This window comes from Limanda limanda, chromosome 20 (assembly GCF_963576545.1).
Source record: "Limanda limanda chromosome 20, fLimLim1.1, whole genome shotgun sequence".
Classification (NCBI taxonomy): Eukaryota; Metazoa; Chordata; class Actinopteri; order Pleuronectiformes; family Pleuronectidae; genus Limanda; species Limanda limanda.
In genome coordinates this window covers 7,713,599-7,736,366 of record NC_083655.1, presented here as the reverse complement: position 1 = coordinate 7,736,366, position 22,768 = coordinate 7,713,599, and the positions used below count along the sequence as shown (strand labels likewise).

General features: G+C 42.2%; 3 protein-coding genes across 3 annotated transcripts; 1 reads left to right on the top strand and 2 right to left on the bottom strand.

The window, feature by feature from the left end:
- Nucleotides 1–580: 580 nt before the first annotated feature.
- On the bottom strand, nucleotides 581–2,900 carry mrpl15 (mitochondrial ribosomal protein L15). Its single transcript, XM_061093891.1, has 5 exons — nucleotides 2,745–2,900; nucleotides 2,459–2,616; nucleotides 1,465–1,630; nucleotides 1,068–1,191; nucleotides 581–984 (listed from the first exon to the last, which is right to left on the bottom strand). Exons 1-5 carry the CDS (start codon nucleotides 2,847–2,849, stop codon nucleotides 647–649), a joined length of 891 nt encoding a protein of 296 aa, XP_060949874.1. The 5' UTR covers nucleotides 2,850–2,900; the 3' UTR covers nucleotides 581–646.
- Nucleotides 2,901–3,610: 710 nt separating this feature from the next.
- On the top strand, nucleotides 3,611–7,718 carry lypla1 (lysophospholipase 1). Its single transcript, XM_061093824.1, has 9 exons — nucleotides 3,611–3,927; nucleotides 4,062–4,093; nucleotides 5,016–5,081; nucleotides 5,227–5,274; nucleotides 5,358–5,428; nucleotides 5,512–5,585; nucleotides 6,493–6,594; nucleotides 6,775–6,951; nucleotides 7,287–7,718. Exons 1-9 carry the CDS (start codon nucleotides 3,859–3,861, stop codon nucleotides 7,344–7,346), a joined length of 699 nt encoding a protein of 232 aa, XP_060949807.1. The 5' UTR covers nucleotides 3,611–3,858; the 3' UTR covers nucleotides 7,347–7,718.
- A 1,144-nt stretch (nucleotides 7,719–8,862) lies between these two features.
- LOC133027122 (regulator of G-protein signaling 20) lies at nucleotides 8,863–13,080 on the bottom strand. Its single transcript, XM_061094148.1, has 5 exons — nucleotides 12,967–13,080; nucleotides 11,509–11,669; nucleotides 9,473–9,556; nucleotides 9,151–9,385; nucleotides 8,863–9,051 (listed from the first exon to the last, which is right to left on the bottom strand). The coding sequence occupies exons 2-5, from the start codon at nucleotides 11,664–11,666 to the stop codon at nucleotides 8,863–8,865; spliced, it is 666 nt and encodes a 221-aa protein (XP_060950131.1). The 5' UTR covers nucleotides 11,667–11,669; nucleotides 12,967–13,080.
- Between the last annotated feature and the right edge of the window lie 9,688 nt (nucleotides 13,081–22,768).

The following is a 22,768-nucleotide window of genomic DNA, read 5'->3' as shown; positions in this document are numbered from 1 at the left end:
TAAGTGTTTCTTCTGTGTGATATCATTCAATATCAAAGCAGCAACATTTCCTCATGTCAATTTATGTCTCCTAACGCATAACCGGGTGAAGTTTGTATATATGTGTTTGCCTGTGATTGTGTTCCGAGAGGAGGGGGAGAGGGATCTTTTGAACGTCCACACCAGGATACAGCTGCCTATGACTAATTTCGAACTCCCCTTCTCGGGCCTAGGCAACTCATTTCACAAGTAACACACATCACCAGGCATCTGTTTCCTGTTTTCATTCTTTGAGTTATCTTATTTTCCTTATTTCCCCCTCACCTGTTACAGTTCACGTTCCTTCCATCATGCAGCACGGGCCCCGGGTCATGCTAACGACATGGGGTTGTCGGATGTCGGCCACTCGAAATAATGCTTGTGAATGTGAGATCAAACATATTGTAGATATGTTGTCCAAGAATATAGAACACCAAAAATTAAATTCAATCCAAACACTAATATATTGGGAAATGTAGTTTTCACAATAAAGTTTAATGACAACACTTTAAACACAGAATGCTGATTTTCCATGTATTTCAATATAAAATGGAAACAAATCTTATACTTCACATGTTTTTTAATATGCAAAACTCAGATTTTAATGTACAACTGTGACCCCTCACACCTATGAACCGTAATATTTAAGCAGTTTCTCATCAGTGGGTTTCAGGATCTTCTTCTCCGACATGTTAACGACCCAGCCGGGAGCAAGGCCAAAGAAGATCTGTCGTACATCCTTCCTCATGGAGAGCATGTGATACAGTTCATCCTTTGAAATGTCTGGCAAAATGTATCCATACTTCTGGGCCAGGGCTAACCGGGCCTGCTGGATCTTCTCCGGGTCCGCCATGTAACCACGGTTCTCAGCATCCATGTAGTACGGGACCATTTCCTGTCCCGGCAACATTCGCTTTGGAATAGGCTGCCCACGCAAGAAGAACGGCACCGGCTTGATGAGGATGCCTGTAAAAGTTAAAATATATGTCAGGTGTCTGTTTTAAAAATGCTGCAAGATGATTGAGATCACAAGACTAATAATTAATTACCGAGACTAATAGGGTCGTAGAAACTGGTCGTGATGACGCCTCCGTTCCTCTCGATAGCAGCGATCGCTCCTTCAGAAGCTCTCTGAACCTCAATGTGGATTTTTGCAGAAAACTTACTGGCACCCTAGAACACAACAAACACACGTGAAGTCAAAAGTGAGCAAAAAAAAAAAACAGGGGTCAACAACCACATCTTGATCTGTGTCCCTCACAGGGACAATGCTGTCGTGTGGCGCCACCTTCTGGCACAAGATGATCCAAAGAGCCTACAGTTGAGAATAACTGTTCTATCTGTGTTTCTTCTGTTTAAACCAAAATGCAATATAACAGCTTTGAGAGATTAGAGTAAAAGGTCATGAGATGTTTAGATACTTTGCTCCAATCAAACAGCCTTTACCTCATCAACAAGCTGGACTCCATAGTCCCTCTTCAGAGGCTGTATCGTCACGCCTCGGCCGTTGACCAGCTGTGTGAGGTCGATGGGCTGGGTCGTGTCCACTCGTCCCAAATCAATCAGGTACTGCAGACGTCTCAGAGACAGAGGCTGGTACTGAGGACGGCGACTGAAGACAAAGACAAACACACATTGTAATTAGTTGAGTTGAGTTGAGTTTCTACTGTAGGAACCAATTTGTAAAACCTATCAGGAATATATGACAGCTTAAATTCCTGAAGTGATTAAAAATAACTTTATTGAAAGAAAGAAACAAAACAAGATCTTCTCTCATATACTTCCACTGATGCAGTACTGAACATTGTCTTTTTTATCTACAAAATTTGAGACTGAAGAATCTTTATTGTAAATGAACAAATGCTATGGTACTTCCTGAGATTTAGAAAATAGAATATGAGAAAAATAATAAAGAGAATACCATCCAAATAGACAAGCTATAACATACAGTTTAGAAAGATCCGGTCTGCTAATAAACAATAAATATCAGCAGCATATACATACATGCAGAAATATAATTTAAATTTTATTAAAGTGAATTACTTACATGGTATAAACATAACCTTTCCTCTTTGTGTCCAACCCTTTGATTCATTTGGGTTAAAATAACTTACTGCTCCACAAACACAGGTTTGTTGTGCACTTGTCTTGTTGTTGTTGTTGACAGATGCATCATGACAGAGACCAGGAGTTAAGTTTGAAGTTTATTTAAGTGTGTTTTACAGTTGCTTCCTCATCAGCTCAGAGCGATTACATGTGTCATTATGGACAATACACGTCTAGTATAAGATATTTAATGTTATTTAATGCTCCTGATTCCTGGTGATTCCAAACGTTGGATGCATATAATCAATAATAAATAAATCTATTTGTCTCACTTGTTATAACATTGAACCCAATCAGACGTCACTGGTAGAGGTGTGACAGCCGGTGTGTTTACCTGTGTCCTTCATTGAAGCCATATTTGGGGATGACCAGGTAGAAGGGGGTCTGTCCCCCCTCGAAGCCCAGCCGGGGCCGGTTCCCTCTCTGCCGCTCCCCCTTGTGTCCTCTTCCGCTCCTGTTGCCTCCATGTTGTCCTCGTCCCCTGCGTCTGTCCTGCAGGACACAACACGACCGGGTTGTTTGTAACCATTCACCGGGGGACACATGCTAACAGGCGATGCTAGCAGTAGCTTGCATGCTAAAGACAATCAACACACAAGTGGGAACTTAAAAGCTTTTACCTCCTTTTTGGATCCGGGCTCCGGCCGCAGGTTCGCCAGACTGATCCTCGGTAAGGTTTGTAGAACACCTAGAGCTTTGGCTCCGGGTAGTTTAGGGACAGACATGTCTGTGCTGCTCACATGTCAGTGCTGCTAAGACAAGGACACCGGGGTCATGTGACAGGAGGGAGCGGAAGTACTTGTTGTCCGCAAGAGGACGTTTTCAAAATAAGAGCAGACACTCCATATCTACTGTGGAGTGTTTTCGTTGGGATTGATTTGACTTTTGTTGAGTTTCATTAAATATTAGTGTTATAAAAGTAGAAAATCAAATATTATTACTTTATGGGTAAACTCAACACACAGAGAATAAAGGAAAAACACTTGAACAGAACGTAATCAATTTGAAAAAACTAAAATAAAGAAATCCCACCGGATGTGTTTCCAGGGGACTCAAAAAAAGTGATGAACTTGGTTGTAGTTCAGTCTGCTACCTGTCAGTGGTTAGCTAACTTCAGATAGCATTGGACTACAGCCAGGTTTATCACTTTTATGTGTCCTCTGGAAACATTTCCGGTGTCTTTATCGCTATTTGCAGTGCGTTGAGCTCTCTCGGCCCCCGTAGTACACAGACCCAAATAAATATACTTAGATGCTAAAATGTGTATTCAAATTAAAGAGTCTAATGCTTATGTTTAATATGTATTTGTGTTGTTTAATACCCGTATTGTTGTATAATCTCATTTTTTTGCTCTCTACTATCATCGTTGGGGATTTAACTAAAGCGCACCTGATTGACAGTCCAAGTCAACCAATCGCTGCCCTCCTCTCCCCAACGACCTCTGGAGGCAGCCAATCAGGCAGCGCAGGGGGCGGGGCTAGAAGGTGAGCCTGCTCCGCTAGTGCGTCTCGGTCCCACTGATCCACGGAGAGTTCGTGGTTCTGCTCGGAACCTCCGGCCGGACTCGAACCCGCAACCCTCGAACCCTCAGCCCGGCAGAGCTGCAGCGAGGCCGGCGGGACGTCGAGCTCCATCTCCGGGCTCCAGCTGCTCGGTGTCCGGGGGGAGTGTTTAGTGGTAGTGGAGGTGGAGGTGGGGGGGGGTTACGTGGTTAGCTACTAGCCTACACGCTGCATGTGCGGCAACAACATGTCAGCGCCTCTACCTGCCATCGTGCCTGCTGCCCGCAAAGCCACCGCGGCGGTGAGACCCCCCATTGCTTTATACACATAACACAACAGCTGTTAACTTCACATGCTACACACACACACACACACACATGCTACACACACTGCTGAACCTGCCTGAGTCAAGAGCTGTGTGTGTTTCTCTTACAGGTGATCTTTCTGCATGGCCTCGGTGACACTGGGTGAGAACTGCATCTTCTTTCCACCACAGACATAACTTGTGTCTGTCACTTACACATGAAACAATATTATAACATGATTATGCAAGATTTCTACTTTGTTTACTAGTTTCTTTGCAGATTCAGATTAATAATACAAGATATTTAGATGTCAAAGGGTCTTACATAAGATGGATAGATAGATAGATGTAGATTATTGATCCCAAACTTGGAAATTCCTGTGTACAAACAAAACTAATACAATGCAAAAAAAGATCAATAAAAATAAAAAATCAATTTAGAGGGATTACATGGAGGATACAAATTTTATGGATCAAATAGGAAATAAATAAAAGAGTGAAAGTAACTGTCAGATTTAGACATAATTCTTGGAGGGAAATTCACAGCTAGCCAACAAGTATTTCGAATACACCCACTTAACCTTAACCAGCGGCAACACTTAAGTCAGATACACATTATTTAATGGTTAGATAGATTATAGATCCCAAACTAGGAACTTCCTGTGTTAAAAACAACATAAATAACACAATACAAAAAAATATGTTTAAAAATCAATTAAGAGGAATGACATGGAGGATAAAAATGTGATAGATGAAATAGGAAATAAATAAAAGAGTGAAAGTAACGGTGTCAGATTAAGACATAATTCTTGGAGGGAAATTCACAGCCAGCCAACAAGGATTTCAAATATACACCCATTTAACCTTAACCAGCTTCAAGTACACATTAATGAATTGTCATATGAATACAGTAATATAATGTGAGACTAGCAATTGATGGGCTAAATGTTTTGGCACGACAGAAATTATATGTGTATGTTTTATGAAATGGCTCATTGTACACGTAGAATACTTTTTATTTTTTGGAATTTTAAATTCTTCCTCAATCAACTGTTTTGAAATGGGTTTGATCTCCGTTGTGACAGGCATGGCTGGGCAGAGGCTTTCGCAGGCATCAGGTCACCACATGTGAAATACATCTGTCCACATGCGTGAGTGTTTCTACAAGCAGTGTCTGCAAGTCTTGGAAGAAGTCTTTAAAGATCATTAATTCATTGCTTTATTCTTTATTGTTGACGCTGTCTGTTTTGTGTAGCTAACCTAAATCGTGGTGTTTCTTGTCTCTGATGGTTGCAGTCCCACGATGCCTGTTTCTCTGAACATGAGAATGTCCATGCCTTCCTGGTGAGTTTTAACGTATTTAAACATATTGGACTGTAAAGTTGTTAAATACCCGTTGACCCTCACGTTGGATTTCTCACTTTCAGGTTTGATATCTACGGGTTGAGCCCCGACGCAGATGAGGATGCAAGTGGAATCAAAAGAGCATCAGAGAACCGTACGTGCATTAAATCCATTGAGACTTTGTCTACGTGTCATGAAAGTGCAGCATTTTGCTTTAAGAAGTTTTGTTTTTCACAGTTAAAACCTTGATAGACCAAGAGGTGAGGAATGGAATTCCTTCACACAGAATTCTCCTGGGTGGTTTTTCACAGGTGAGTGTGGCATGTGTTGCAGATGATGCGTTACATAACACAGATTTCTGTTAACTGTGATTCACGCTTATGTGCATAATGTATTTAAATAACCAAATCGTACAGATACATAAATACACTTCTCAACAAGCAGACTCAAATATTAATGCATATCTGGAAGAGTTAGTTAGAGTTAAATCAAAGCACGTGATTTAAAACAGAATTTTAATGAGTGGAATTAAAGGCCTGGTAGAAATTACATGTAAGAGCCAAACAACTGTTCAACATTTTGGGTAATATGCTTAATCCCCTTTCTGAGTGTGAGTTAGATGAGGAGATTAAAACCATTCTCATGTCTGTCCATTAAATATGATTCTACAGCCAACATCTGGGTAGATTGCTCTGGAAACAGAGGTAAACATCTGGCCTGGCTCCGTCCTAACTTTCACAAAATCAACCCACCGGCCCTTCACAGCTCATTAATTAGCAAACTACAGCTTGTTTGTTTTATCTGTGCGAAAATCTTCCAGCATTTCGCCTCTGCGGTGGATTTTATGTGGGACTATTTCTTGCTTCTTTGCTGTTGCTAGACAACCAGTAGAGATGATGTTGTTGAGCCTGGCCAAGATATATTTTGGCACACATGCCCCTGAGCGATTCCTTTTAGATTCGACCACAAGGTCAACACACGAGTTGGCAGTGTTGCTTGTGTGCAGCAACACACACATTGAATTACATGTGCAAGTGGACAAAACTGAGATTAGCTTTAAATGATGAAATAATAATTATAGCAATCAGGGGTATTAAATGCAAGATAGAAACTAAAATCGTCTCCATTCTTTGCTGTTGTGATGTTTTATACTTGTTGGCTCTGTTAATAATAACCATGTGGAGAGTTGTGTCATGTTGTGTTGGTTTATTTTTCCAGGGTGGCGCGCTGTCTCTCTATACGGCTCTGACGACTCAGCAGAAACTTGCAGGAGTGGTCGCACTGAGCTGCTGGCTTCCTCTGCGCAACTCCTTCCCTCAGGTGAAACAAAATAAAACCATGATGATGCATCTGCACCTGTTTTAAGAGGTTTATTTTCTTAAATGCAAATTCTTGATAAGCTATTGAGATATTATACCAGAATATTAAAGTGTCTCGTAGCCAAGTCATAATCTGTCATAATCAGATGATTTGAATAATCCTAATCTCTTCTGCTCTCAGGCGTCGGCCAACAGTGCTAACAAGGACATGCATGTGTTCCAATGCCACGGAGATGCCGACCCCCTGGTTCCCTTTATGTTCGGCGCCCAGACGGCGGAGAAGATGAAAAGTCTCATCAATCCGGCAAACGTCACCTTCAAGTCGTACCGAGGACTTCCTCACAGCGCCTGTCCCGAGGTGGGTGGGGGGGAAGGTCCCGTCTTCAGCTTGGACGTCTATTTGCATTCTGTGTTTTGTTACCTCAACCGAGAGAGTTTGGTTTTCGTCTGCGTTCGTTTGTAAATTAGCAGGATTGAAATAACTCCACATCCAGGATTTTCTATTTTCACTTTCTGTAACATTTTTAGATAGGATTTTAATTATTTCCTTAATTTTTCAGAGAATAATTCATGGATCTTGATGAAAATAATTGTGATAATTTATGAGTACGTGCAATTTGTTACAGATCCAAATCCAGATTCAGTGAATGTATACGTGCCATTTAACATACGTTTCCTTCTGTATCTCGGCAGGAAATGGTGGATGTCAAACGGTTCATCGAGAAGCAGCTTCCTTCCATCAGCGATGAATGAACTCGGGGAGAATCTGTACAAACGCACAACGCCCTCAGAGTCCTATGGACGCGACTCCATCGTGACTCGAGGACTTAATGAACCACCGACTTATCTGACAATAAAAACCATGCTGCTACTCATCGAGCCAGACGAGACTGGGTACTGCTACCCGTTCGCTCGGGAGAAGCACGAGTGAAACGATGCTGCATCCTGATCTGGAGCCACTCACGATATCTCAGTGTTACAGTAGAGTAACTTTAGTTGCTTGATTTTAATGCTATTTGCCATCGAGACAAGCCATTAACTGCAGAACACATGTACTGGAATAACTAGGGCTACACTTTATGGTTTATTACTTACTATCTTAAAATAAATGGCCTGTTGTTAAAATGTTTTAGTCAATCTTGTGTATTTTTAGTATTACTGAAGTGAGTTTATTAGGAGATTAAGAAGCACAATGAATCATGGCATTAATCTACTCAGATTTTAATATATCCTGATCTTCTTATGTTTTTAATAATTGTAACTTGAATAGTTTTTGAATTTGTCAGTGAACAATCAACCGTAAGACATGAACTTGGGCTTTCTGCAACACAATCAGTATTTTCTAACACACAAAAAAAATCAACAATTGGCGACCTATATCTCAGAATATGCAATTAAACAAATCTCAAAATGAAAGAACAGCCCATATGCAGATAAGTGTATTATTAAATCAGCTTAATGTGTATAATATGTCAAATAATGTATTTTACCATAACAGACACAGTGGTAGATTTTGCGGTTTTTCACATCACATGACGGCGAAAACAACATACGATTGTGCTTTAATGAAGTTGTGAGAATTCAAATAACTATTTCACACAAAAGTCATTTTTTTTAAATACACAAATATATCAGTGGTCGTGGTCACGTATTCAGTTGATATCTCCCTGTTATGTTTAATTTAAATATAGTTTGACTAATATCACAGTATTGAAACACACAGACGATCTATTTTTCCGGGTTAATCAGCTCGTTGAGACGTAAAAATGTATTTTTCTTTGTGAAGAGCTGAAAGCACCAACATGTGAAGTCGCACCGTTCACGTCAGACCGAAGGTGCGAGTGTAGAGGATCTTATTCCAAGGCACTTTCCTTCTTCTTTAATTACTGTTAACTACTAGCTTCTACAAGAACTGGATATGCATTAAGGCTCACAATATACCTAAATACAAATGCAGTGCTCACAGATACATGCTTTCCCTCATTAAACAAGGTAGAAAAGTGCAATACAAGCGCTAGGGAATATATAAAAATATAGATATGTTTTCAAACAAGTAACGGACCGAGCTTTAGTCCTTGTTTGTTCCGAGGGTTTTGGAAAAGCTAATCATGTGTAATAAACAGCAGTTACAGCCGGACAAAGAAGTGTTCATTTTCCTGTCTGTCTTTCTTTAAATAGCAGAACACAAAACTCCTTCGGGTGGGTGGGTGGGTGGGGGGGGGACGCATGCGCCATTTTGAAAAGCTAAGTGTGTGTGGCAGTGGAGGGTCTAGGGCTCAGGGGGGGGCTCCTCCAGGCTCTTCAGCAGATCCGTGTACTCTGACGAGTTGATGAACCGGGGGTACGAGTCTCTCTGCATCAGCGTGTAGATCTGCTGCTGGGCGTCGTCGAACGTGTGCGAGGTCGGCTCCAGCATGTTGCGGTTGATCACCTCCCGGACGCGAGAATCCAAACTCACCTGGAGGAGACGAGGAGATGAGTGATCAATTAAATGCTAAACCTTATATAGAGCTAAGTATGGAAATCAATTAGTTGATTGGCAGTGTTCCTCCCTCACCTCTTTAGGGGAAAGGATGGAGATGAAGTCCTCGTAGATTTGACGGACCTTCTCCTCCACCACAGTCTTGTTGGTCTCCTTCTTCAGCTCCTCACAGGCGATCCAGAACATCATGTTCTCCTCGCTGAACTCCGTCCGCAGGAACTGCCTGAAGCTGCCGCGACCCGCCGCACTTTTCATCACCCTCTCAAATGACATGGTCCAGGAGCGGGCATCGTCCAGGGTGGGCTTAGGGCTTCAAACACAAAGATGCACTGTTATTTAATTCTCCAAACGATTATGGAGTTTGGAGTTCTGAGGGTTTCAAGTGTTTATCCGTTACCTTTCTTCACAGTTAGTTATTCCCTCTGTCCTACGATCAAAAGCGGATCTTTGAACTGTCTCATCTTCACTTCGAACAGTCAAACTGGAGGAAGGAACACAGTGAGAGCTTCTTGAAGATATTTAAAGTAACTCGTCAAAAAGGAGATTTGATTTTCCCACCAATTCAAAAATAGCCCCAGAGTGTTTTAAATGTCAGATTTTCTGACTAAAAATAATCTGTATTTCACTGCATGGCTGAAAATTAGTGGACACATTTCAACATTACACCCTCGTGGGTCTGTGTGGGTCTCATGATCATTGAAGGGATCCATCCACCCAGTTATCTAAACCCCTGATCCTCTTAAGGGCCATGGGGGGAGCTGGAGCCAATCCCAGCTGGGTGAGACCCCGGACAGGTTGCCAGCATATTACAGAGCCAACACGTATCATCAACCTGACCCCAATCTGCATTTCTTGGACGTTGGTAGGAAGCCTGGAGTAGAAAACCCACACAACATGCAAACTCCACCGCATTTTTTAAATTGAGTTTCCAATTAACCCCAACCTGTATGAGAAACATGCCATCTCCACACTGGGATTCCAACTGGGAACGTTTTTCTTGTGAGGTGAGAGTGCCAACCACTGGACCACCGTGCCGCCTTGTGTTGAGAATCAACAGCTCACGTTGATTTCCTCTCTTCCAGCTTGGCGGCTTGGAGACTTGCGTGTTCTATATGTTGTTTTGCTCCACATTCAAATGAACACAACAGCTACAGTAGATCCTGGATAATCCACTGGGAGAGTTTGCAAATTTAGGTAAGTGTGTCAACTGTCCACCTCGTCCTGTGGGGGAACACTTTGCGTAATTAAAATGTTCCCTACACCTCGTGTAGCAGCTGGCTGTGGACTAATTGGTTCAGGTGAGGGTCCGCTGTGAGCCGCCCCATCTGGGATTGTGGTCGTTGTAGCTGCGCAACAATTAGCCGGAATCCACGTAGATGTACAGACAAAACCTTTTCCTCATCCCCGGTGGAGTGAATTACCTCGACCGCGTTCTGCACACAACATGTTGGCTGAGCTCAGAGGACGCTCGAGTAAACGGTTGATAACTCCAAAGCAGATTAAGACCCCCCAGGCCTCCGTCCAATGAGATGGGTGACGGGACCCCCCACAAACTGTTTTCCTGGGGTCATGGTTTGGGGATGGAGGTCGAAAGGGAAGATGCATCCTCCATTGAGAGGCTGAATGAGAGCAGGAGTGACATCGGTCTCAAGTGACAACCGCACCGACGGGAAGAATTCCCACGCTCCAATTTAATGCCAACATTTTCCAAAGCATACATGCAAGAGTCTAAATTCTGCATCACTGCATCTACGCACTTGCTGCACTAATGAGCTGCAATATGCTTGTAGAAAACCAAACCTTGAGCACATGCATTGATAATTGATATTGAAATATAAGTTAAAACAGTAATTTGCTGCGGAAAATGTCTGGAAATTGGGTCCGGAGATATTCTGGAGTTTCTCTTTAACATATTTAAAACGCAGCAGGAGATTATCCTGGTCAGACACTTTCATAACAACAGGAAAATGTCCGGAGTGTTCAGGTGAGGGGTGGAGCCTCGGTAGATTATGCAGGAGGCAGGACATGACGTATAAATTCCACATACTTGTCAGACCTTATCGCCAAAAGCTCTCAAATCACGTCATCTTTCAATTTTGACATCTTATTTGTATTTTTCCAGTTTGGGTCATCTGCGTTCTTACAAACAGCCCCTCCGAATTTCCGGATTTATTAAGAATTTTGATAATGGGCGGTTGGGTGATGACCGGAAACCATCATTTCAAGCCCAGAATGTGTCCAGTCAACACTGCAGTAAATCGACGAGTGGAGGACGACAGATACTTCTTATACGGAATACAGAAATTACGCCATGGTCCCCTCTCCCACCCCTGTGCCTTGGACCACCTGCCTCCCAGATCCGGCCCTGGCTGCATGCACATGTGTGTGTGTGTGTGTGTGTGTGTGTGTGTGTGTGTGTGTGTGTGTGTTTACCAGGAGCAGCTACAGCAGCAGCACCAGCAGAAGCAGCAGGCGTTTGAGGCGTTGGTGGGGGTGTTTCCCATTCTGTGGCGGGCTTGGAGGACACTGGCAGCTGCTTCCTGATGAACCTGCATCTGTCTCTTTCGCATCTCCTGCCGCTCTGAGCCCATGGACTGCAACCGAGAGAGCGAGAGAGCAAGAGAGAGAGAGGGAGAGAGAGAGAGAGGGGGGGGCGGAGGATTCACTGGAAGATTATTACCGCATTAAGCCGGAGCATCTCGACATCACAGTCCAAGAAATCACACCAGATTAAAGATGTGACAGGAGGCCGGAGCCTTTCTGAAATCCTGTGAATCCTTATCTGCTGAGAATGTTTGAAGCGGTTTGAGGCGTCGGAAGTCGTGTGTTGAGGAATGAAGGGTCGTGACGCATGGGGTCAACCTCAGCAATCCATAGGAATAATAATAGAAAGTGTGGTGTGTAGATTTTCTGTTAACTCAGAGCAAACAGATTGAGATCATAACAAAACCAACTCTCCATCCTCTCTCCTCCATCCTCTCTCCTCCATCCTCTGCTCTTCATCCTCTCTCCTCCTCTCCTCTCCATCCTCTCTCTCAATTTCTCCTCCTCTCTTCTACTACATCCTCCATCCTCCATCCTCTCTGCTCCATCCTCTGCTCTTCATCGTCCCTCCTCCAACCCCTCTTTCCCATCCTCTCTCCCAATTTCTCCTCCTCTCTCTTCATTCATCCCCTCTCCACCTCTCACCATATTTCTCCTCTATCCACCTTCCTTCCCCATCTTCTCCTCCTCTATCCTCTCTCACAATTTCTCCTCCTCTCTCCTCCTCCATCCTCCATCCTCCATCCTCTCTCCTCCCTCCTCTTCTCCTTCCCACTCTTCCTTTCTCATCCTCCATCCCTCTCTCTGTCTGTGAGGGATGAGCAGCAATGATAGCGACAAGGCGTTACTGTTGCACCGCAGCCATCGCATCCATCAGTCGCATCCTCCGGAGGATACACACACACACACACACACACACATGCACGCACACACACGCACGCACACACGCACGCACGCACACACAGTCGATTCTCCCTAAAGCAAGCAGCATGCAGCCATTTATAGACGCATAATGAAATTATTTGATCGGTAAAGCTGATAATTTGCAGCGCAGGCGGATTTTTATTCTTTAAGGCCAAAAAGCAGAATATCTGCGGATCTTTACACCATTTTGAACATCAATTCATATTCTTACACAGATCGTTTTGTGGAGGAATTGCCCAACACGAATCGTCATATTTCTGCTCGCTGGAAAAATCCAGATTAAGATGCTCCTCACTGGATCCTGAAATCATCCGCCTGATTCTACACAAATTACGCACACAAGTGAGGATTTTCTCCTTTTGAATAATGGCTTCCAGAGAAACCTCCGTTGTCTACACAAATCACAGATAACCGTGTACTCACTGTGTCACCATGAATGCATGAATACAGGTGATTTTTTGGCTCGATCACATCCGTCTGCCTCGACTTGACACAAACCAGTTGGTTTCTCCTGCGCGCATGCGTCCCCTGCAAATGTGAAGAGATTTTTTTTTTTTCTTCTGTGCGCCCGTGCACGAAGGACCAGGACACAATGTGCACAGGGACACACACATCAGCTCCTGCAGGACGGATGCTGCTGAGATAAACTGCTTATTACAGATCTATTTGTTTGATGACGCATTAACCTTCTGCCATTCGGATCATTTCTTTACGAAGTACATTACGCAGATATGTGTTAAATTCTTATTTGTTTCCATCCCTATCAAAAGTCTTGCACTAAAACAGTTTAATTATAAATCCTTAAAATGCATTAATATTAAAAAAACAAATGCTCATGTCGCTGACGTGTCTGTTACTGTTTGTCGAGGATGCGTTTCTCTGAATAATTCAATCAAACATCTGGAAATGCCAGTTCCCACATCTGCAGCTTCGCCTTCCTCTCCTGCGCTCAGGAGGGCCAGTACCTCCTGTGTCCACCAGGGGCCGGTGAAGATCTATTTAAACAGACTGTAAGATCCCACCCCCCACAACCACAAAAAGTGGAAACCAATGCTAAAAGGTTGATTGAGTGATTTAAAAACAAGTGGCTGCATGATGAAATCCAACCCTGCATGGTTTCTGTTTGACCCTCAGGACTCTGTGTGTTCAGATGAGTCGTCAGGTTCCATGCGGAGCTGCCGTTAGACAAATATACTCCATCAACGAAGCTGGTCCATCAAAAATATGACTGATTATTATTATAATTTCACATAATTTGTCGATCCGTTCCGTTTCTCATCAGCAGTGTCTGACTCCTATATGCAAATAAAGAGAAAATATATCCTTAAGTTAATTAATGTGTTTATATTCGATGGTACTTTCTACTTTGTACATCTACTGCACTCAACGTTGGCCCAAAGGTTCAAATCCCAGCAACATTTCATAAAACCCAACATTTTGGGGAAAAAAACACAGCACAACAACACAAAACCACAAAAAGACTGCATACAAAAAAGACAAAACATCAGGGGTTAACAAACCTTGTAGTAATAATAATGAAATGCATTAATATGGCACTTCTACAAAGTGCTTTACAAGCCAGATAAAAAATGTCAGTCCCATTTGATGAGTAAATGACAGTAAACCAATTAAAATATATTTGCACCTTTCCTTTTCATTGATGTGCTCTTAAATATCCAGCTGCTGCATAATCAGAAAATCTACACTTGAATTCATTTTTCTCACAGCACAGTCACACATATATTTATATATTCTGTCTCCTCAACACACCAGTGGTGGGAAGCTCATCTAAATTTGAGATTATCTCCTTCAGCTGAAGCTGCAAATATGACATGGGAAATATGCTAAATGTTGATGGCAACAGAGGGTGAATACCCGTCCACTTCCACGATGAAACAGTTATAAAACAAATTAATATACACAAGCCTCTGTGTCCGAGCCTCGCCATAAATCACACGTCTTGTAGCCGTGGTAATCTTTGAGAGGAATTGCCTTTTTAATGGTGCCTGGTCTCTGGTGGGAAAACTGTTAGTGTGATCTACAGCAGGGACACACGTTTAAGCACATGTTTGATTCATTCCATCCTTCTCACACGCGGGCCGTCAGCACTGAAGATGCATCGGCTCCAGATCCAATGCAGTGTCCAGGATCCAGCCTCCTACCACACGTTGAGTAAATCAGCCGACGTGCTGTGTGCTGAGGCCGATCCCAGCAGAGAGGAACACTGTAAATGTGCAGTTACACTCACTCGGGTTATTATGTTTCCTGCTCTCCCAGTCTGGGGCTTCAGTCTTTGCAAGTCATTATTCCATCTATAGCTATTGAATAAAATCTTTCTCTGAGTTGATGCTGAAAAGTGATTGTTTTTCTGTCACGTCTTTCCCCTATGCAATCTACGTACTGTGAGGTTTGGCTCAGGGGTTTCTGTTATAATGACTCCTCTTCTTTTTTTTATCTGACTTAGATTTAATAGTTTTTCTTTTTGCCTGTTTTCTGGGTTCTATATGAAGTAGTAATAGGAAAGCACATTGAGTTTTTATAAAGACTGTATATAGAAGGAAACAGGCCTTGCTTGGTTGAAATGTAACAAATCCACCTTCTCCTATAAAAATGATTTCTCATTTATTTAATCTGTACAAAAACCTACAAATGAAAAAATGACATTTGACCATTTTGCAGTCATTGGGTGACTGTTGAAATTCATTATGCATTAGACATACTTACCTACATCTCCTTATGAGTATGTTTGAATCAGAATATTTTAAAAGCTTAATAGGTTGAAGTCGAGTACGTGGTCTCATTCAAGGGCAGTTATTTTTCCAATTTAAATGTCAATGCACATAAAGGAACAATTTCCCCTCAGTTAGCAAATTGCAGCTAATTGCCCAATGAACTCCGAAGCTTCGGAGGCTGGAGGAAATTGGCTTGCCACGACTGTAACAGCTGCAGGCGGCTATAAGGGTTGTCACCGCCTGCAGGAGAGAGGACACCAGGGAACTTCCGACGGCACTCAGCTCGATGGAGAGAAGCACCATCACTCTGTCGTTTTGAGAAAATGGGGACTTTGCAGGAGCGGGTGTTGATAGAGATACATCTGTTTCCCTTCGGGCCGTTCACAGACGACTAAAGTTTGTTGTAGTTGTCGTTATCTGAGACGTGTTTGTCTGTGGTTGTGATGAGAGAAACTCTGTCACAAGCCCTCACAGTGAATATCCTCTGTGTGATTGTTTCCTGCAGGGAGCTGGAATCATGAGGATGAATATTACCTTTGCAGGATCTGTACTTTGAGCATTGGAGAACTTGAATTAAAAATGGCTTCCCCCTGCTCTGTCTTCATGCACGGTGAATAATGCTCCAACGCTGGGCAGCTCAGTGTATTTCCACATGCATATTTCATGTTTTAGCTTAGGATAACCAAACATTATAACCTGATGTGACATTTTATTCAAATTCTCGGGGCATTAATATTCTGCTGTGACAGCCTCCGTTCTTCATCCTGCAGGAGTTTATTGGGATTGTGGCCAAAAAAGTTCTTCCAACACCGAACTGTGTGAACCGTTTATTTATGGGCCTCGGTTTGTGCACAGATGAATTATTATGCTGGAACAGAGACAAGCCTGTTGAACAGAAGTTCCCACAGCGGAGAAGGTGCATCTGAGAGTTATTACAGGAAAATTCAAGATCTTTTTAGTATCAATTTATTAATGCTTCTCTGCGTTAATTACAACTTTTATACTGTTATACTTCAATAGCTCACGATACAAGAAAGATTCTTGTTTCAACAGTTTAAATAATAATTAATCAATGACACATATACAGTTAAATTCAAAAACAGAAATATCACAGACACTTTGCTCTGGTGGCTCCTATTTCTCCTGAAGATGTTTCTACACCTTGATTTGAGTCTGTCAGCCCAACTGTTTGGACATTATTTTGAAAGGAAACCCTCCAGTGGATATATCGTATCACCGCTTACAAAGCACATTGCAGCAAAAATCAATCCATGAAATCAAAACAACTGCCTGCAGAGCTCAGGATAAAAAAACAAATGTGATGCACTGAAGGATCCTGAGAGCACAGTTGTCTCCATAAGAAAATGCTGCTACACAAAATGTGAAAACGTAAGGCATCTGAGTACTTTCCAATTTTACTGACTGTCTTATATATAATGAAAACAGTTTATATAGTATGATTTTAAACGCTCCGGCGTTGCTATTCAATCTAAAGTGCTCTACCTATATACACAATCAGGGGGGAGCAACAAGGAACAGTATCATAATGTAATCCAGCACAATGGCCCTGCAGTCAGAGTGCATGTGATGTGTGCACTCCCAGGGGGAAGAGGCTGTAATGAGCAGCACAGAGTGCAGGTAATGGAGTGACGAGGACAGGGCTACTTCATATTCACGCCTCATTCGCTACCAAACAGCAGCAGTGCCCATAGAAAGTCCAAAGGCATACAAGTCGAAAGACAACTTCAGGAAAAAACATATATTCTTTGTCTCTGTAAAGTGTTTTGCTGGAATCATTTCGTAGATGATCCTCTGGTTCCCGTCGGCGTCTGACTTATATTATCTTCACAATAAACTGAGGCTTCACATCCACCTCCGCTCTGTCTCTCACATCCTGCAGAGGTCTATGGCGACGCCGTACATCATGATGTTTTCTGCACAGCCTCTCGAGTGACTGCTAGCTGGCTTCAACATTTGTCTGCATCGCCTGCTAAGGTTTAATGTTCCCCCTTCCTCCATTACTCTGCTTCAACTCGTCTCCTGTGGACAGCAATGTGGAAAGCACTGCAACTAATTAGAGATCCCTCGAGAATAAAAATCAAGGTTGGGAGAAATGGAATATGTTCCTCCAAAATAATTGGACTGAGTCGGTGATGGCAGGCTGATGTACGGCCACACTGAGACAGTAGAAAGAGAAAAGACTGAAAGAGTGAAAGAAAAGGCGACTCTCCTTCCACCGCCTTCATTCCGGTTGGTCTAGAATCATAGTATTTGTCAAAGATCAGTTGTTATTCATTCATTACTGGAGAATTCATAAAGAATATCAAGCTGCACAAACTGCAAGTCGAGGGAGTACTTTTAATTTCCCTACAGCTGTACTAAGTGGAAAGACCCTGCACTGCAAGGACAACAATCAGTAGAAACAGCATCAATAGTTGAGGAAAGATTTGCACAAGCAAGTTAAGCAACAGATACTAATTTCATGCCTATAGGGTAATTTTATTAACTATTCATATTACTGTTAACCTAAAAGTCTTATAATATCGTGTAGATTGTCTGCACAGAATACAAGAGAAATGCACAATGTGTAATATCATGTTCATTTTCTGTCCTTTGTTAAAAATCCGTCTGATACTAATATTTACACAAAATCACCAAATTAAATGATAAATGTGATAAATCAAAGGTTTGGTGAGTACAATTTGATTGATTCATTTTAAATTCAATTCAATTTTATTCGTTTAAAGACAAACCCTGTTGAGAAACCCAACAGTTCCCGTAATGAGCAGCGTCTGTGGACAGAACAAATTGCCTCAATAACTGGAAGAACCCTCTGGCAGAACCGATACACCAATATAAATATGTGGTAAAGCTGAAGTCAACTCAAATTTGACCAGAGTTTGTGTTTGGGTCTGTGGGGTGCACCTGTCCGATTCCCTTTCCTCCTTTGCCTTCAGCTGTGCTTGAAAGTGCAGACAATCCTTCATGCACTAGTGAGCAGTGTCGTCTGTTATTCTGTCACCTGCCGAGCCGCCTCACTGTGTCACACCGAGCAGAGACAGCACCGGAGATCATTCACAGGCAACACCGGTGGCATTTCCCTTTCTTTCAGGTCTCTGTGTGGCAGCTACATGTCCACACACACGCAACACATTTGTAATTTAGGTGTAAAATGTTATTCTTCTTCCCTCTATTACCCTTTTGATTAGCAGATTTGTCTGTTTGCTCCAAAAGAACGCACAAATTAAATTGTAAAACTAATTTGTCAGCTTTACAGGTCCCCAAAGAGTATTTTGTTTTCCGCTGAATCGATTCTCTTCCATTAGTGAACCTCGAGTGGTTGAAGAGGTAAATCGACTGTTCCAAAGAGATGTAAAGGTGAGGTGGATGGGTCAAGTTGGTGAAGTGGAAAAGTATGTTGTGCTGCAGTGTTGCATGACGCAATGTGGCCGTCAGGGAAACTTCACAGCTGAAACATTTTTTCTATTTGTGGATTAAAAATGAGCTGTAGTTATTTATTTGTGCATTCTGACGTCTGGTGTTATGTTTGTTCAGTCATTGGTTGTTTTTTCATCCTTTGAATGTGACTCATGCTGATTCACATTCACTGTTAAAGGTCTTTTTTGATTCTAATTGCCAAAATGGTCTGTTTACGTCTTGAGGCAGGACTTTATTCTTTTGGAGGCTGAACCTTGAGGACAGGATGACCCAGGCACAATTAGCCAAATCAAGAGGAGAGCACCCGGGCAGGTAAGAGGCGGATGGAGCAGAGGAGTGTCACCATTCACTCCTGCTCCTGGTAGTATTGAATTTGTCGTATATTTTCTCAATTTCATGTTTTTATGCACAAATTGAAAACAGCCGTAAGAAAAAGACAAGAAAGGAAAACTCAGATAGACAGTATGCTGAGAATTATTTGGGTGGCAAGCAAAGTTATGTCATGAAAACCCTAATTAGGAGAAGACTGTGGCCAAAGGGCTCCTCCTCTGGTTCAAGCCGAAACACGATGCTCCAGGAAAATCAAATGTGGCTTAGAGATCTGAGGACATTATTTGCCGGGGTTAATGAAAGGTTGCACTGATCTCATACGCTGAGGTGTGAACTCTCCAATTGCTCACTCTCTGCTCACTCCACTGACCCTGAGATTGAGCAGTGAGCGAGCTCAGTCCTTTGTTGTCTGAAGACACTCAAGTGGAATCCATGACGTGGAGATGAGTCAGAGCCGGAGCTCAGCTCGACGTATTCATGCTGAGGACACTCAAACCAACCTTCACACTATTTTAAGGGTTGAGAAGGTTATGCATCCGGTTCTGGTCTCAGTCCGTCCAATTAGCAATATTCAAATCAATCAACTGAACCACTAGTATGTTACGACCCCTTGTACGTCTATTATTAAAGGCATGAAGAAGAGAAGACAATGACACAAGTTTTCCATTAGACAGGATGATTATTTCATGTTCAAACCCTGAGCTCAGCTCTGAAGTTTGATGCGGCTCTGACTTGATCTCTATTTGCATGAACCTAAGTGGATCTTTAAATGAAAATACAAGCGACCAGACAAGACGGGTGTTTTTAATTTTAAAGCAGAGCGGCTATTTTCAAAATCTTATCTCGTGTTTAAATCAGGCAGAGTGTGACTAACTCTGAGACATTTCCCCTCAGGAGACGTTACAGTCACGTCCCAAAATATGAGCTCGCTGAAGCTACCGAAATGAGCATGTGTGTGAAATAAAAATTCTTCTTCTTCACTGCATTTCACTTTCACTTCACTGTCTTTTATTGGATATTTTATCACCGGGATATTTTAGTTTCTGGCTGGAAAGCTGCTCTTCTGTTCCCCCACGTGACAACGGCCCTTTGCCTGAAATTTGGACTTTCTTCTTGTTACATTCTGACCTTGTTCTCCTCTAGTAGACAAGCTGAATGGCAACATTTTAATTGGAGGTCAGAAACATGTGGTTATTTTTTATTTATTTACGATTTACTTTTCACATCACACATGAGTCGTCTCCTCTGATGTGGCATCATAACCGTCAGGATTCCCCCTCAACCCAGACACACGGGACGAGACAAATCTCCCAGAAATAACTGTTGGCTCGTCTGCGCACCTGTCAGAACAGATCTGATCTGACGACTGTCAAATCTGCTTTACTGTCCACCTGGTGGGGCCGAGTGCACACCATCCAAAAATACAACAGCAGCCGGAGGGGACGACTCTTCAAATGATTGTCTCCACTCACTGATTTTACTGCTCTTGGTTTAAAGAGAGCAGTAAAGAGAAGAAGAGGGTGATAACCCACTTTAATGAGATTCTCACTGGTAGAAAACACCACGCTGGTTGGATTCAACAGCCGAGGAGGAAGCTTACGACCATCGTTAAATCTGCTTGTGTGTCAGGATCGTCTTGAAACTATAAGATTGACAGGTTGAATGTGTTTGAATGAAAATCGTTTATTTGCATTTTTCACTTATTCCTTCGTGGAAATACATGGGAAAATTGCAAATTGCAAAAAAGGCGAAGCATTAAAAAGTCAAAGCAATAATAAAGTAGCGTCCATCATCACCATTGACAGAGAGTCAATGAAAACAACCTTTTTTCATGAGTCTCAGAAAAAAAATATCCTGAGGGAGCAAAACTGAAGTAATATCAGATTTGATCATTTCTGATTTATTGAGATGCTCCTCCGCTGGATATAATGCAAGAGGTGAATTTCAATATGAAAAAACATCAATCAAAACAAGGCAAGGAGACAAAATGGAAAATAAACAGTGAAGTCGAGTTTGTGTTTACTGTGAGACAAACATCGAAACATCTCAGCAACTATTGAGATATAAAATACACTCATGAGCCCAACCTCCCCCATGTTAGTGGATTGGACCCTATACTATATATAAAGATGGCTGGCTCTCCTATAGAAATAAACCCCACCTCCTCCATGTTAGTGGATGGGACATGGACCAAACTACAAATTCAGAATACATGTCATTTTAGGTATTACACAGTTTTTCTAGTTCCTTATTTTTGTACAGAAAGAGGATGTGGAGACTTGTCTTCCTTTTGATTTACGAAATCACCTGGATGCTCAACAATTTTGATTATATTTCCAGACCAGTGCTCGAGCAAAGTCAAATTACTGCTTCTGTTACCTAACACATGTTCTATCAGCACATCTCCAGCGACTCTAATTCTCGTTGAAATCGTAAAGCTGTGATCCAGGTGTTTGATCGGCTGTTTCTTTTGTTAGTCCGACTTCGTCGTCTCGGCGGATTCCATCTGATGAGCCGTGCTTTGATGAGACCGGCGTCTCCCTCGTGATTGTGACGATTTATCCTACATCTTCTGCAGGCGCTGATTCACATCTGAATTATCTGTCCGCTCCTGCAGCCTCGGCCTGTTTTGTCATGTAAATCACTGAAATGCAGATTTGTCTTTCAATCAAGTCCAACGTGTAGAAAGACCTGTCTGAGACTATTTACACTGAAGTCGGGAAATAATTGCTGCGCATGTCGGAATTACACGTTTGAGAGAGGGTGTAAATTGCAGGCTTCACTGTACGCTGCTCGGTGCAAAATGCAAACCGTGATTTCACTATTGATGTTTGACAACCTTGTTTCTACAGGTCAGCTGTTATTTGATGTGAGATACAAATCAAATAGCTTAGAAACGTCTGTCATTCTCACAGCTGTAATCACGTTTGAAACCTTTCTCTACGAAAGCAGTGAAAGGCAAAGATAATGATTACATGAAAGCATCGATGATCACTTATAATAACAACAACAAAGGTTCCTTATATAATGACATGTATTTATTTTGTAGATTGAAATTCGGGCTAGAATAAACCCTTGTGTGTCTGTCAGCTTCCAGGATCAGATTTATCTCACTCGTGCTGGAACGTGGAAGAGTAAGGACAGTTTTGGGAAAGAGAGAATAATAAACAGACTTCACACACACTCTTCTTGCCAAAGTGATGGAGGAAGAGTGGGAGCAGGTCGGCTGCGAGCGGCTGAAACCACAATAATCAATCGTATCTGTTTGTTGTTGTCCTGTTTTTCTTTTACCATAGACTGTATTTTTCCTGGTTGCTGGCTGCAGTCATAAACTCAGCCTCCTTCATATTAGTTGAAGGGACATAAACATAATAAAAAACAAGCTATAAAATAATTCATTCAAAACATTAAGATTTTACATTTACTCTGAAAATGTATTTCCCCATTTGAGTTATGTATAAAGCAAAAGAAAATTACTGATAACTGTATAAAAACATGTGTCTGAGGGTCGCTGTGTTTTTTATGTAGAAAACCAAGACTATGAGGCCCTAGAAATATTAATATTTTATAGTCTCTACTATATCTTTATCTTCTGAACTGGACTGGGCCTCCAGCAGGTTCAGAGCAGCACAGACCACCACATGTGATCCATCCTGCCTCAAGCACAACAACCTTAAGACCAGAAAACTGTTATCTAAAATAAGGCTGTGATGAGAAAACACTCC